We start from the raw sequence: 16306 nt of genomic DNA, 5'->3' as shown, positions 1-16306 counted from the left end.
AAACCTACCGAATATTGAAAGGCCTAGACAGAGTGGACATGGAGGGGTGTTTTCTGTAACTGGGGGGGGGGGGGGGGGTGTCTAGGACCAGAGGGCAGAGCCTCAGAATTAAGGAACGTCCCTTTAGAACAGAAGTGGAGGATTTCTTAGCTGGAGGGTAGCAAATCTGTGGAATTCATTGCCACAGAGGGCTGTGTGGGCCAAGTGTTTAAAGTGAAGATTGATAAATTCTTGATTAGTCAGGGTGTCAAAGGTTACGGGGAGAAGGCAGGAGAATGGGGTTGAGAAGGATGATAAATCAGCCATTACTGAATGGCAGAGCAGACTCGATGGGCTGAATGGCCTAATTCTGCTCCTCTGACTTATGAATTGTCAGTTCTGGGGTAGTACCTGGCCTCCTGACAGGTGGGTCAGGTCTGCTTTTAATTTCATTTGTAGACTTCCACTCTTGGAGCCCAATGAGATCCAGCTCTAAACCGAACGAGACAGACTGGGGGTCCTAATACAACATCCACAAAAAAGTATTGAAATTGGGTATCTTCAAAGTTATAAAAGTTTTAAGCTTCCATCATAGGGACATAACTTTTACTAAGTTTCTCATAATGAAACCCTTTCTGTGGGCAAAGATCAGTAACTTTCCCATGTATGGGGTGTCCAGGGAGGGGGTAGCACTTTGGTGAAGGGGCAGATTGTGTCCATTCTGGGGCAGCTCACTTAACTTTGGTCCTCACTGGACCCTCAGCTCTCAGCTGTAGCTCTGAGCCCCTGTTTGCATGAGACAGCGGCCACGCTCCGGTACACCGCCTCGACAGGCGGGCTAAGCCAGGGGAGGGGAGCCAGCTCCAGCAGACTGGGCGGATGAGATCAACAGTGAGTTCGAACGGCCAGGAAGTTGGTTCTGCAAGGCTTCATGGAGGGCTAAGGGGCATGACGAGGCACAGACGACGTCACGGTCATCCACTGCAACCGAGGAAAAGGCCAGTTTGTGACGACTACCTGCACCACTGGACCCGGGCTTCCAAGGTCAGGGGAGTGGAACTGCCCCAGTGTAGTGGGTTTTCCATCTTAAAACAAAACTCTCCTGCACGTTTCCTGCCACCATCAGATATGCCAACCTCCACACAGCAAGTGTAACTCCTGACCACAGTGCTTTTGATTGGGGCCTTTGGGGAACACACTCAACTCTGTGAAGTAATGCCTTCTCCGGTATTTCAGACAGAATGCCTGGGATTAAACACACCCATGTCTTAAAAATAAACGGATTTTTAGGTGCAATTACATTGCTTTGGTCTTGGTATCTGGATGTCTTTGCTTGCTAAAACTACATTCTCCCCGCGACGGCTTGCATTTCCTCCATGTGCTCCAGTTTCCTCCCACACTCCAAAGAGGCTGGACAATTGTAGGATGCTGTGTGGGTGTCCGTTTGGCCTCTATAGCATCAATAGACAGCCCCTGCTGAGGAGAACATCATACCCAAGTGACCACAGTACACACTACCACGTTGGCGCTGGAAGTGTGGCCACACTTGTGGGCTGCCCCCAGCACATCCTCAGACTGTCGGTTATTGACACAAACGATGCATTCACTTGTGACAAATAAAGCTAATCTGTAGACAGAAACCTTAAAATAAAAAGCCGATTGAGTGTACACACGGAGACGGTAGATATTGGGATAACGGCAGGAGCAGTACCAAGGTCTAACACTCCTTGCCAGCCATAACCCCACCTCGCCCTGCCTGTCTGCAGAGTCCTGGCTCCAACATGCCACCAGGTTCAGAAACAGTTGTTACCCTACAACCAGCAGGCTGCCGGATCACCACGGCCTGAACTGTCTCCACAACCTGTAGCACAAACAGGAGAAAATCTGCAGATGCTGGAAATCCAAACAACAGACACACAATGCTGGAGGAACTCAGCAGGCCAGGCAGCATCTATGGAAAAGAGTACAGTCAATATTTTGGGCCGAGGCCCTTCCTCAGGACTGGAAAATGAGAAAAAAAGATACACATCTGGTAGCCTCTTTCAGGCAGCCTGCCTTCAAAGGTTCATTAATGACTCAAGCGGGTACAGTATCCCTACACTACTCTGACAGGGAAGGGTTTTCATGCATTCTATTTTCCTGTGAGTGAGAGAAAACGAATCTGAGGCTGTGTAAGACACATGGTTCCTGAAGGTTGCTGTAAGCCCAGGGTGGTGGTGGGGAGAGGAAGCAGACCCAGGGGGAGCCTCTGACGACCAAAACCAGGAGATTCTGCAGATGCTGGAAATGCAGAAGTCGGTAGTCAGGCACCACAGGTGAATCAAACAGCCAACGTTTCGGGCCAGGACCCTCCTTCGGGACTAGAAAGGAAGGGGGGGGTGGGAAGATGCCAACATAAAAAGGTAGGGGAGGGGAAGGAGTGATCGTTGAAGTCAGGTGGGTTGGAAAGGTAAAGATGCTGGAGAAAGGAAGTTACTGGGTGAGGAGAGTGGGGCAGAGGAGAAAGGGAAGGGGAGACACGGGGTGGGGGGTGATAGGCGGGTGAGAGAGGTAAGAGTGGGGAATGGGAGAAGAGTTCAGCGCTACTGGCAACACCCGTGACGTCGCTGGTGTCAAACTGTATCGGTCTCTGCCGTTTCTTTGGGTTCATCAGATGTGCGGAGAAGGGGAGTGGGCTACACAGACAACAGCTTGCTTCCCAAGCAACACTCACACTCACTCTCTCCCACACACACACACTCACTCTCTCCCACACACACACACTCACACTCTCTCCCACACACACACACACTCACACTCTCTCCCACACACACACACACACACACACTCACACTCTCTCCCACACACACACTCTCTCTCTCTGACACACACTCACACTCTCTCCCACACACTCACTCTCTCTCACACACTCTCTCTGTCACACTCACACTCACATACACTCACACACACACTCACTCACACACACTCACATACACTCTCACACACACACTCACTCACACACACAGACACACACTCACTCTCTCTCTCACACTCACTTTCTCTCTCTCACACTCACTCACTTTCTCTCTCTCTCTCACACTCACTCACTCTCTTTCTCTCTCTCACACTCACTCACTCTCTTTCTCTCTCTCTCTCACACTCACTCACTCTCTTTCTCTCTCTCTCTCACACTCACTCACTCTCTTTCTCTCTCTCTCTCACACTCACTCACTCTCTTTCTCTCTCTCTCTCACACTCACTCACTCTCTCTCTCTCTCTCTCTCTCTCTCACACACACAATGCTACTACAGCTCAGGCATCATCTGTAGAAAAGAGTGGACAGACGACGTTTCGGCAGGACTCGGCCCGAAACGTGGACTGTTTAATCTTTTCCATAGACGCTGCCTGGCCTGCGGAGTTTCTCTGGCATCTTGTGCGTGTTGCTCGGATTTCCAGCGTCTGCAGGTTGTCTCCGCTTGCTCTCTAAGTCGTGCTGCCCCGGTTGCTGGGACGCCCATCCCGACCAGTGGCGGGTCTCAAGTCGCAGCGGTGTTCACTGAGGTTACCGAGAGAGGAGGTTACAGATTTCCCTCTGCCGGTGGGAGGCGGGCCGAACGCAGCTCCGCTTCTCCCGGCACCTATCAGCAACGGGAGGAAAAGGAAGTTGCATTTAAACCGGGGGAGCCGGCCGGGGAGCGGAAGTCCGGCTCGGGTTTGCAGCGTCCCGAAGCCAGCGTGCGGCTGCGGAGTCGGTTGTGTCTCTTGGCGGATTTCACGCTGCGGACGCCCCCGGCGCTGGCCGGGCGGTCAGACGGGGGGCAGGGTTTGACGAGGTGGCGAGAGAGCATCCGCCTCTCCCCCCGGAATCCCCGGCCTCTGTGTGAGCTCGGGGCTCAGGGCTTCCCCCGGAATCCCCGGCTCGCGGGTGGCTGAGGGCTTCCCCCGGAATCCCCGTGAGCTCGCAGGGGGAGGGGAGGGCTCCCCCCGGGGTCCCCAGCACGGCGCTGAGGTGCGCGGCGCTGCTGCTCTGTTACTTCGCGGCTCTTTTAGAGCTGCGGAGGATGTGGAGCAGCAAATACCTGAGAAGCCCCCTGACCCGCGCCCTGCTCCTCAACGCGCGGAGCCGGCACAGCGACGACCCCGACAGGATGCAGGTACACGGGGGCGGGGGGCGGGGGGCGGTCGGTCAGCGTCTGTGTACGGAGAACGTTCCTCGGGACTTGAGGGGGAGAGGAGAATGGGTTAGAACATAGACCAGTACAACGCAGGACAGGCCCTTCGGCCCACGATGTGCCGACTACATCTCCTGCGAGCCCTTTATCATCTATGTGCCTAAGAGTCTATTAATGTCTGCCTCTACCACCATCCTGGCAGGGCGTTTCACACTACCGCTGACCTCCCGTACATTACTCCAATCACCTTAGAATTTTGTATTGGCCATTTCAGTCCGGGGAAAAGTCTCTGGCTGTCTACTTGTTCTAAGTCTCTTATCATCTCGTACGCCTCTATCAAGTTACCTCATCATCCTTTGCTCCAAAGAGAAAAGCCCTCGCTCCCTCAATCTATCACACCGAACAACAAGTTTTTCACAAGTGTTGCTTCCTCAGAATTTTTTTTTGGGTTTATGATAGATTGCTTGAAGAACACAAATATAATTTCAAATTTCTATTGTGTAGGGATTAGGAGAAACAGGGAATTAACTTTCATTGCATAGAATTAGAAAGAGGTGACATTTGAAGGTGTTGAATCGTGGATAGAGCAACGAACTGGAAGGGTAAAAAGACCCTGATGGGAGTTGTATATAGACCCCCAAATAGTAGTAAGGATGTGGTCTACAAATTACAACAGGAGGTAGAAAATACATGCCAAAAGGGCAATATTACATAGTCATAGGGGTCTTCAATATGCAGGTAGATTGGGAAAATCAGGTTGGTGCTGGATTCCAAGAGGGAGAATTTCTGGAGTGCCTATGAGATGACTTTTTAGAGCAGCTCATGTTTGAGCCCACTAGGGGATCAGCTATTTGGAATTGGGTGTTGTGCAATGAACCAGAATTGATTAGAGAGCTTAAGAGACCTTTACGGGAAAGTGATTATAACATGATCAAACTCACCCTGAAATTTGAGAAGGAGAAGCTAAAGTCAGATGTATCAGTATTACAGTGGAGGAAAGGGAATTGCAGAGGCATGAGAGAGGAGTTGGCCAGAATTGATTGGAAAAGAACACTGGCAGGGATGATGGCAGAGCAACAATGGCTGGAATTTCTGGAAGCAATTTACATCCCAAAGAAGAGGAAGTATTCAAAAGGCTAGATGACACAACCATGGCTAATGAGAAATCAAAGCCAACATTAAAACCAAAGAGAGGGTATAAAATAGAGGAAAAATTAGTGAGAAGGTAGAGGATTGGGAAGCTTTTAAAGACCAACAGAATGCAACTGAAACAATCATTAAGAAGGTAAATATGGAATACAAAAGTAAGCTAGCAGTAATATTGAAGAGCATACCTAAAGTTTCTGCAGATACATGAAGTGTAAAAGAGGGCGAGAGTGGATATTGGACTGCTGGAAAATAATGCTGGAGAGGGAGTAATGAGGGACAATGGTGAAGAGGTAGTAATGGGGGACAACGGTGGACACACTGAATAAATATTTTGTATCAGTCTTCACTGTGGAAGACATTAACAGTATGGTGGAACTTGCAAATGTCTGGGTGCATGAAGTGTGTGAAGTTATAACTAGAAAGAAGGTTCTTGGGAAACTGGAAGGTCTGAAGGTAGATCAGTCACCTGGACCAGATGGACTACACCCCAGGGTTCTGAAAGAGGTGGCTGAAGAGATTGTGGAGGCATTAGTAATGATCTTTCAAGAATCGCTGGATTCTGGTCTGGTTCTGGTAGACTGGAAAATTGCAAATATCACTGCACTCTTCAAGAAGGGAGAGAGGCAGAAGAAAGGAAACTATAGGCCAGTTAGTCTGACCTCAGTGGTTGGGAAGATGTCAATTATTAAGGTTGAGGTCTCGAGGTACTTGGAGGTACATGATAAACTAGGCTGTACTCAGCATGGTTTCTTCAAGGGAAAATCTTGCCTGACAGATCTGTTGGAATTCTTTAAAGAAATAACAAGCAGGATAGACAAGGAGAATTGGTTGATTTTGTGTACTTGGATTTTCAGAAAGCCTTTGACAAGGTGCCACACTGGGGCTGCTTAACAAACTATGAGCCCTTGGTATTACAGCAAAGATTCTAGCATGGATAAAGCACTGGATGTCTGGCAGGAGGCAAAGAGTGGGAATGAGAGGAGCCCTTTTTGGCTGGCTGCCGGTGGCTAGTGGTGTTCCACAGGGGACTGTGTTGGGACCGATTCTTTTTACATTATCTGTCAGTGATTTGGATGATGGAATTGATGGCTTTGTTGTAAAGCTTGCAAATGAGATGAAAATACGTGGAGGAGCAGGTAGTTTTGAGGAAGTAGAGAGGCTACAGAAGGACTCAGACAGATTAGGAGAATGAGCAAAGAAATGGCAGATGGAATACAGTGTCAGAAAGTGTATGGTCATGTATTTTGGTAGAAGAAATGAAAGGTTTGACTACTTCCTAAATGGAGAGAAAATACAAAAAAACTGAGATGCAAAGGGACTTGGGAGTCCTTGTTGAGGATTCCCTAAAGGTTAATTTGCAGTTTGAGTCTGTGGTGAGGAAGACAAATGGAATGTTAACATTTATTTCAAGAGGACTAGAATATAAATGCAAGGACGTGATATTGAGACTTTATAAAGCACTGGTGAGGTCTCACTTGGAGTATTGTCAGCTGTTTTGGGCTCTCAGGTTCACGAAAATGATTTCAGGGTTAACTGGCTTGTCATATGAAAAGCGTTTGTCTCTGGGCCTGTATTCACTAGACTTCAGAAGAATGAGGGGTGACCTCATTGAAACCTATCGAATGGTGAAAGGCCTTGATAGAGTGGGATGTGGAGAGGATGTTTCCTATGGTGGGAGAGTCTAAGACCAGAGGACACAGCCTCAGAATAGAGGAGTGTCCTTTTAGAATGGAGATGAGGAGGAACTTCTTTAGCCAGAGATTGGTGAATCTGGAATTCTTCGCCACAGGCAGCTGTGGAGGCCAAGTCCTTATGTATATTTAAGGCAGAGGTTGATAGATTCTTGATTGGTCAGGGCATGAAGGGTTACGGGGAGAAGGCAGAAGATTGGGGCTGAGAGGAAAATTGGATCAGCCATGATGAAATGACAGGGCAGACTCGATGGGCCAAATGGCCTAATTCTGCTGTTATGTTTTATGGTCTTATAATGTGTTTAATTGCATAACGGTGTTGACGCTTTGCAATAGTTCAACTGAGCTAAAAATGTTTCATTGATGATTTTTGTTTGTACTCAGTGTCTGAGGCTTCTCACTTAAATGTCCAACAATAATCAGCCAGCATTGATGGATTCCAGTTGCCCTGATACCGTTTCACCATGACCGCAATGTCCTGGTGAAACCTTTCACCGTGCTCGTCTCTGACAGCACCAAGATTTGCATGTTGTCTACTAGCTGCATGTAGTTTGGTGCTCTGTAGTTGCCAATAAAATTTTCAACAGCATCTTTGAATGCCTTCCATGCGATTTTCTCTGGTCCCACTAGGAGTTCTTCGAATTGCCTGTAATGATGATCTGTTTGATTTGTGGACCAACAAAATTGCCTTATTTAATCTTGGCATCAGTTATTCTGAATTGAATTATGAATTGAAATAACGAATGTAGGCAATTTCAAAAGAATGGAGTGTGATAGGGAAATTTCATGGTGATTTTCATGATCAGTATTCAGGAAGCAAAATCTTGTTGTCTAGTGTCGTCTTAAGAAATCCAGACAACATCCTGGTGAATCTCCTCTGCACCCTCTCTAAAGCTTCCACATCCTTCCTGTAAAGAGGCGACCAGAACTGAACATGATATTCCAAATGAGGTCTAACCAGGGTTTATAGATTTGGGTTAAAATTCTCAGAAGCAGAAGGGTGGGGGTTGGTGGATGGAAGAGATGATGTGGATTAGTTGGAGATGATACTGGACATGGGATTTGACCAAGAACGAGGCAGTGAGGAAGGTTTATGATGCCACGTACTGAGAAACAGTGAACAGCGTTTGTTTGCAGGTCATCCAGATAGATCATTCCAGACTTAAGCCCATCGAGGTAGTGCAGAAGAAAAACTGCAGGATTTGGTATTACATTTACAGAGAAAGTGCACTGCAGCCAATAAAGTGCAAGATCATAACAAGGTAGATTGTGAGGTCAAGAATCTATCTTATCATACTGGGGGACTGATTGATAATGGGGTAGAAGCTGTGTGAGCCTGATGGTATGGGCTGTCAGGGTTTTGTATCTTTGGCCCAATGGGAAGGGGGAGGTCAGTGACCAAAGGTGTTGGGGGAGGCGGCGTAGGGGAAGAGGCCCATTGAGTCTGCTCTGCCATTCCATCATGGCTGATTTATTTTCCCTCTCAACCCCATTCTCCTGCCTTCTCCACATAACCCTCGACACCCTGATTAATCAAAAATCTGTCGACTCCACTTTAAATATACCTGATGACGGCCTCCGCAGCCGTGTGTGACAATGAATTCCACAGATTCAGCACCCTTTGGCTAAAGAAATTCCTCCCCATCCCCGTTCTAAAGGGACATCTCTCTATTCTGAGGTTGTGCTCTCTAGTCCTAGACTCCTCCGCTATAGGAAACATCTATCTTATCCACATCCACTCTTTCTAGACCTTTCAATAATTGGTAGGCTTCAATGTGATCCCCCCCCCCCCCATACTTCCAGAGCATAAAACACTCCTCTTACGTTAACCCTTTCATTCCTAGGATAATTCTTGCAAACCTTCCCTGGACCCTCTCCAATGCCAGCACGTCCTTTCTTGGATAAGGAACCTAAGAAACTCCAATTGCGATCTGACCAATACCTGATAAAGCCTCAGAATTGTACGCTGCATTAGAAGTCATTATAATATTGATATTTAGACAGGTACATGGATAGGAAGTGTTTAGAGCAGGGGTCCACAGACCCCTAAGTTACTGGTATTGGTCCATGGCATAAAAAACATTGGAAGCTCCTGTTCCTTAGGGATACGGGCCTAATGCAGGCAAATGGGACTGGCTGATGGGGCATTTGGTCAGGGTGGCTGACCTGGGCTATGTGACTGACCGGAAAGGGTGGAGGTACAGCAGAGAGTTGGAGTGCCGGGGACTGACATGGTGGACTTTTTGCTCCTGTTCCAGTGGTACACGTGTGACACGGAGTCGCTCCCCGCGCATCTGCGGCTGCGGTTTGTTCAGAGTCACCTGGACGCTGGGACCCAGGCGTTCCTGAAGCAGTGCTCGGAAAAGTCCAGCTGGCTCTTTGTCCAGATGTACTACTCCCTCGTCACCTCGGTCTTCGGCTTCTTCATGTCCAAAACCTCCATTAACGGGTAAGGAGGGGCAAATGATACCTGTGTTGCTGCTGAATGTGCTGGTATCGTACTGGTTAGCTCAGGTTCAAGTTTATTCCCATCTGACTGTACCTGTATACAACCAAACAAAACATTCCTCCAGACCACAGTGCACCTACAAACATATATCACACACAGCGCATCAAACAAAATATTACCATAAATCAGTTAATAAAATATAATTTAAAATGCACATAGTGCATTGCAGAGATGAGCAGTAAACAGCTCCCTGTCCTAGTGACAAGACCTCAGCGGTGGCAGGGTATTCATTAGTCTCACAGCCTGAGGGAAGAAGCTGTTACCCAGTCTGACAGTCCTAGTCCTGATGCTGCTGTCCCTCCTTCCTGACGGTAGTGGGTCAGAGAGATTGTGCGATGGGTGGTGGGGATCCTCAGCAATGCTTTGGGCCCTTTGTCTGCAACTCGCCTGGTAAGTGTCACAAATGGGGGAGGTGGGGGGAGACCCTCTATGATCCTCTCAGTGGTGATTTTTACTGTCCTCTGTAGGGTCTCGCGGTTTGATGCCTTGCAGCTTCTGTACCACACGAAGGTGCCTGGTCAGCTTCCATTACGGATGAAGGCAGTATGGAAAATCCTTTTTGTGTTGTCTGACCTGACCATCCTTGATCTCGCCCTAACCCCACTAAGGGAAGGAAATGTAGAGATGTATGAGGATCTCAAATTCCTCGAGCCAGGGCAGCACACCGAACGTGCTGCGAATAAACTATCCCCATGACGATACGGAGGCCAATCCATACTGCAGCACAGAAACAGGCCATTCAGCCCATTGAGTCCATGTTAGTCTTTGAACACAGACGTAGAACACTACAACACGGAAACAGGTAATTTGGCCCATCTAGGCTGTGCTGAACCATTAAACTGCCTACTTGCACTGAGCTGCACAGCGACCATACCCCCTCATTCATTTACCCGTCCAAACTTCTCCTAATTGTTGAATGAACTTGAATCCACCACTTCCACAGGCAGCTCATTCCACACTCTCACCGCCCCCTGAGTAAAGACGTTCCCCTTCTACAGTTCACCTTTCACCCTTAACCCATGACCTCTGGTTGTAGTCTCACCCAACTTCACTGGAAAAAGCCTGTTTCCATTTACTGTATCTATACCCCTCGTAATTGTGTATAGCTCTATCAAATCTCCCCTCAATCTTCTACGCTCTTCCAATCTTATTCACATCTTTTCTGTAGGTTGGTGACTGGAACTGCATGCAATACTCCAGATTAGGCCTTAGCAATGTCTTGTACCACTTCAGCAATTGCCCTGCACCCGTCGGGTGGCCAGTCGTTAGGATGTGTTTAGCTCCCAACCCAAGGCCTGGAGCTCGCAGTCTGAGATCTCCATTCTGACTATTCGAAGGAGGGGAATCGTGAAGGAGCATTCGTGCCTGCTCTACTATTCCAAACCCCAACTCCTTCCTTCCAAAAATCAATCACCGTCCCCGAGCAGACTGGGTACCTGGTGCTCCGAGCCTGTGTGGGACGGGGAGCTGTGTAAACCTGTAACATTATCTCCGTTCTTGCATCCATTGCCGCTGTCCGACCTCCTGAGTTTCTAGCACTCTCAGCTTTTGTCTTGGATTTCTGGCATCTATGGTTTTGTGCAAAAATTAAATTAAAAGCATCCATTAGTCTTGTGAGACCATGGATCTTCGCCTGGAAAGTCTTCACTCTCCAGGGTGCAGGCCTGGGCAAGGTTGTATGGAAGACCAGCAGTTGCCCATGCTGCAAGTCTCCCCTCTCCACGACACCAATGTTGTCCAAGGGAAGGGCATTAGGACCCATACAGCTTGGCACCAGAGTCGTCGCAGAGCAATGTGTGATTAAGTGCCTTGCTCAAGGACACAACATGTTCCCTCAGCTGGGGCTCGAACTCACGACCTTCAGGTCGCTCGTCCAATGCCTTAACCACTTGGCCACGTGCCCACACTAGGTTTTGTGCAAGAGGAACAGCAAATGTTGGAAATACTTGGTTGGACAGTACCTGTACGGAGAGAGAAAGGGTCAACACACAACCAATTCTACAGATACTGGAAATCCAGAGGAACACACAATCTCAGGTTGGAAACCATCTGTCAGAATTGGAAGCAGGGGGCACCTCTGATTGGATGAAACCGGCTAATGGTGGGGATGAGGCGGCACCAAGGTGTTCCAGCCAATGTGTGAATGGGAGCTGCTGGGGAGTGGGAATATGGATGGAGAAATGTTGGAGTTGAAAGGTACCGAGCGGAAAGCCGTACCCGGCAGGTCAGGAATTGTCTTACATTCCCAGAGGAGGAAAGAATTGTAAAGTAAAAAAACGAGCTGAACCATTATCATAGATGGACAGCTGATATGGAAACAAGAATCTTTTACCTGAGTTTGCAAGTAGCTGTGACACCACTCTCTGGCTATAGAAATTTCTCCTCATCTTCATTCTAAAAGGATGCCCCTCTATTCTGCGGCTGTGTCCTCTGGTCTTAGACTCTCCCACCGTAGGAAACATCCTCTCCACATCCACTCTATCAAGGCCTTTCAACATTCGATATGGTTCAATGAGGTCACCCCTCATTCTTCTGAATTCTAGTGAATACAGGCCCAGAGCCATCAAACACTTCATACGACAAACCATTCAATCCAGGAATCATTTTCATGAACCTCCTTTAAACCCTCTCCAGTTTTAGCACATCCTTTCTAAGATAGGGGGGCCAAACCTGCTCACAATACTCCAAATGAGGCCTCACCTGTGCTTTATAAAGTTTCACCATTGCATCCTTGCTTTTGTATTCTAGTCCTCTTGAAATGAATGCTAATGTTGCATTTGCCGCCTTCACCAGAAACTCAAACTGCAAATTAACTTTTGGGGAATTCTGCACCAGGACTCCAAAGTTCCTTTTCACCTCAGTTTTGTGTATTTTAGAAAATAGCCGACCCTTTCATTTCTTCTAGCAAAGTGCATGACCATACATTTCCCGACACTGTATTCCATCTGCCATTTCTTTGTCCATTCTCCTAATCTGTCTTTCTGTAGTCTCTCTACTTCTTCAAAACTACCTGCCCCTCCACCTACCTTCATATAATCCGCAAACTTTGCAACAAAGCCATCAATTCCATCATCGACAACGTTCACATGAAATGTTAAAAGAATTGGTCTGAACACTCCCCTGTGGAACACCAAAGTCATGGGCAGCCAACCAGAAAAGGCTCCCTTTATCCCACTCTCTGGATTTTATGTTGGCTTTGACTTCTCTTGTTAGCCTGGGTTGTGTCATCTTTACTTTAGAATACTTCTCTCTCTTTGGGAAGTATATTTCCTGTGCTTTCCAAATTGCCTCCAGAAATTCCAGCCATTGCTGCTGTGCCATCATCCCTGCCAGTGTTCTTTTCCAATCAATTCTGGCCAACTCCTCTCTCATGCCTCAGTAATTCCATTTACCCCACTGTAATACTGACACATCTGACTTTAGCTTCTCCTCAGCTTTCAGTGTGAGTTTGATCATGTTATGATCACTTTCCCCTAGGGCTCTTTTACCTTAAGCTCTCTAATCAATTCTGGTTCATTGCACAACACCTAATCCAGAATAGCCGATCCTCGAGTGGGCTCAACCACGAGCTGCTCTAAAAAGCCATCTCATAGGCACTTTAGAAATTCCCCCTCCTGGAATCCAGCACCAACCTGATTTTCCCAGTCTTCCTGTATATTGAAGACCCCCATGACGATTGTAACATTGCCCTTTTGGCATGCGTTTTCTATCTCCCGTTGTAATTTGTAGGCCACATCCTTACTACTGTTTGGGGGCTGTATACAACTACCATCAGGGTCTTTTTACCTTTGCAGTTCCTTAGTCGTATCCAATTCAGGTGCAAGCTGTCCCTTCTGTACAGGTCCCACCTTCCCTGGAAGAGAGCCCAATGATCCAGAAGTCTTCTGGCCTCACTAGCCCATAACACATTTGGCAATCCTGAGATCACAACCCTGGAGGTCCTGCCCTTTAACATAGTGCCTAACTCCCTGAACTCCCAATGCAGAACCTCGTCACTTGTCCTACACATGTCATTGGTACCTACATGGACCCTCACTTCAGAATGCTGACGACTCCATCTGAGATAACTCGGACCCTGGCAGCCTCGAGGCAACGTACCACCCGGGAATCTCGTTCTCCTGTCCATTCCTCTAACAATTCCCTATCACCAATACACCAAATACGGTCTCACCAGTGCCTTATAAAGCCTCAGCATTACATCCTTGCTTTTATATTCTAGTCCTCTTGAAATGAATGCGAACATCGCATTTTACCTTCCTCACCACGGACTCGAGCTGCAATTTAACCCTTAGGTTAGGTGCAGGAGAAAAGATTTGATCTTTGGGGAGGGTGGGGTGTGCCGACGCTGGGTTGGAGAATTCCTCAGCTCTGACTCTCCCCTCTTTCTGTACAGCCTACTGGGACGAGGCTCGATGTTTGTGTTCTCGGAGGCACAGTTACTCGGTCTGCTGCAGGAGGGTCCTGACTGGAGGGCCAGCCGGATGCTGGATCTCGGAGCCGGCGACGGCGAGGTCACCAACGTTATCCGCCCTCACGTGGATGAGGTTTACGTCACCGAGGTGTCCCCCACCATGAAGTGGCAGCTGAGGAAGAAACGGTTCAGGTAACCAGCACAGGCGAGTCACCGGGGACGACGGGAATGGCCGGGGCAGCAGATAAAATCCAGCGGGGGGGGGGGGGGGGGAGGTGCAGTGGGAGGGATGGAACGGAAGTCAGAGGCGTAGCAGTTGGTGTAACGCTTTACAGCGCGGGCAATAAGCTTGGGGTTCACTTCCCATTGCTGTCTGTAAGGAGTTTGTACGCTCTCCCTGTGACCGCGTGGGTTTCCTCCGGGTGCTCTGGTTTCCTCCCACAGTCCAGAGACATACTGGTAAGGGTTAGTGAGTTGTGGGCAGGCTATGTTGGTGCCGGAAGAGAGCTGACACTCGTTCATGCAAATGTGACATTTCACTGGATGTTTCAATGTGCATGTGACAGACAAAGCTGATCTTTAAACAGAAGCTTTTCACTGTGTCTCAGTACGTGTGGCAATAATGAACCTTTTCCAGTTTGTTAGGTGGGAGGGTCACAGGCAAGAGGGTGTATCCTCACCCAATGTCTTTGTAATATGGGAGGAGAGTTCCTGTACATTTACATGAATTAGGCAATTATAAAGAATTATATAAAAATAAAGTTGGAGATTAAAATGAGAAGTTGGGTCTTTATTCTTTGGAGCGTAGAAGGTTGAGGGGGGACTTGATAGAGGTATTTAAAATTATGAGGGGGATAGATAGAGTTGATGTGGATAGGCTTTTTCCATTGAGAGTGGGGGAGATTCAAACAAGAGGACATGAGTTGAGAGTTAAAGGGCAAAAGTTTAGGGGTAACATGAGGGGCAGCTTCTTTACTCAGAGTGGTAGCTGTGTGGAACGAGCTTCCAGCAGAAGTGGTTGAGGCAGGTTCGATTAACGTTTAAAGTTAAATTGGATAGATATATGGACAGGAAAGGAACGGAGGGTTATGGGGTGAGTGCAGGTCGGTGGGACTAGGTGAGAGTAAGAGTTCGGCACGGACTAGAAGGGCCGAGATGGCCTGTTTCTGTGCTGTGATTGTTGTATGGTTATAATATGAATAAAATGTGAATAAATACACAAATACCAGCAGGTATTTACAATGTAAACAGCATTATAAACAGTGGTTTAAAGTGTTTACAGTGCAGTGACAGGGTTAATAGATAGAGGGGGTGGGGGTGGGTACTAACTAGAATGGTTGATCAGATGAGTTGCCCGGGGGAAGAAACTTTTAAGAGGGAGTGAAGTTTTTGTTTTAATAGCCTCATAATGCTTTCCAGAGGGGGCTTTGGGAGAGGCAGTTTTCCAGTGGGTAGTGTCCACTATGATTTTCCTGCCCGCTTCATTGTCCGGGACACATGCAAATCCTGAAGGTAGACTGGAGCCAATGACCTTTCCTACTGACCCAGTTCACCGTGGTTTTGGTACACTGCCAGGGGACGCTGCACTAAACCAGACAGTAATGAACTGATGTGAGGGTGCTCTCTGTGAAGAATTGAAACAGTATGGGACAGGGCAGTACGGTGACATAGTGGTTAGCACAACACTGTTACGGGGCCGGCAGCCTGGGGCCGTTTCCAGGCTGCTCCGCGAGGAGTTTGTGTATTCTCCCTGTAACCGTGTGTTTCCCCTCCTACATTCCAAAGACATACGGGTCAGTAGATTAATTGGTTGTATGGGTGTAATCGGACAGAAAGGACTGTTCCTGTGGCATATCTCTAAATAAGTATGTTCTGAAGATTAAGGAATTTTACCAACAGTCACAGAAAGTACAGCCTCTGCCGAAGGAGAGATGGTTCTCCAACATGACACCCAGGAACCTGAACAGAGAGACTGTGGAGTTGTGGGCGGAGAGGAGTCACATTTCTCCTGACGTTGAAAATCATCTCCACGGTTTTAAGGGCACTCAGCTTTTTTAATCTGAGCTCTTGTCCCCCTGGGATTTGTAGGGTGCTGGAGATCGATGAGTGGCAGAATACGGGCTTTCAGTATGACATCGTCAGCTGCCTGAACCTGCTGGACCGCTGTGACCGGCCCCTCACTTTGCTGCGGGACATCCGGAGCGTGCTGGAGCCCCACAGGGGCCGCCTGCTGCTGGCTGTGGTCTTGCCCTTCCAGCCCTACGTTGAGAATGGTGAGTAACGTGTGGTCTGTGACGGTGGGCGGGGATGGTGGTTGTGGGAGGGATGGAGCCCCTCACTGACTGAGGCCAGAGTGAGGCATGAGCACGTCCCTCGCTTGTCCGGGTCAGACAGAGTCAGCTTCCTCCTCATGGTC

The 16306-nt window shown here is 48.2% G+C and overlaps 1 protein-coding gene across 1 annotated transcript in view; it reads left to right on the top strand.

The window, feature by feature from the left end:
• The first annotated feature begins 3646 nt into the window (after positions 1 to 3646).
• mettl9 (methyltransferase 9, His-X-His N1-histidine) overlaps positions 3647 to 16306 on the top strand; it is a 36519-nt gene continuing 23859 nt past the window's right edge. The window contains exons 1-4 of the mRNA XM_072269160.1: positions 3647 to 4112; positions 9229 to 9419; positions 13873 to 14082; positions 15979 to 16163. Of these exons, the coding sequence (XP_072125261.1) occupies positions 4020 to 4112; positions 9229 to 9419; positions 13873 to 14082; positions 15979 to 16163 (679 nt within the window). The 5' untranslated portion in view covers positions 3647 to 4019. The remainder of the gene's footprint in view (positions 4113 to 9228; positions 9420 to 13872; positions 14083 to 15978; positions 16164 to 16306) is intronic.

This window comes from Mobula birostris, chromosome 9, assembly GCF_030028105.1.
Source record: "Mobula birostris isolate sMobBir1 chromosome 9, sMobBir1.hap1, whole genome shotgun sequence".
NCBI classification, from domain to species: Eukaryota; Metazoa; Chordata; class Chondrichthyes; order Myliobatiformes; family Myliobatidae; genus Mobula; species Mobula birostris.
The sequence above is the reverse complement of the archived record's forward strand: the minus strand, read 5'-3'. Positions and strand labels throughout refer to the sequence as shown.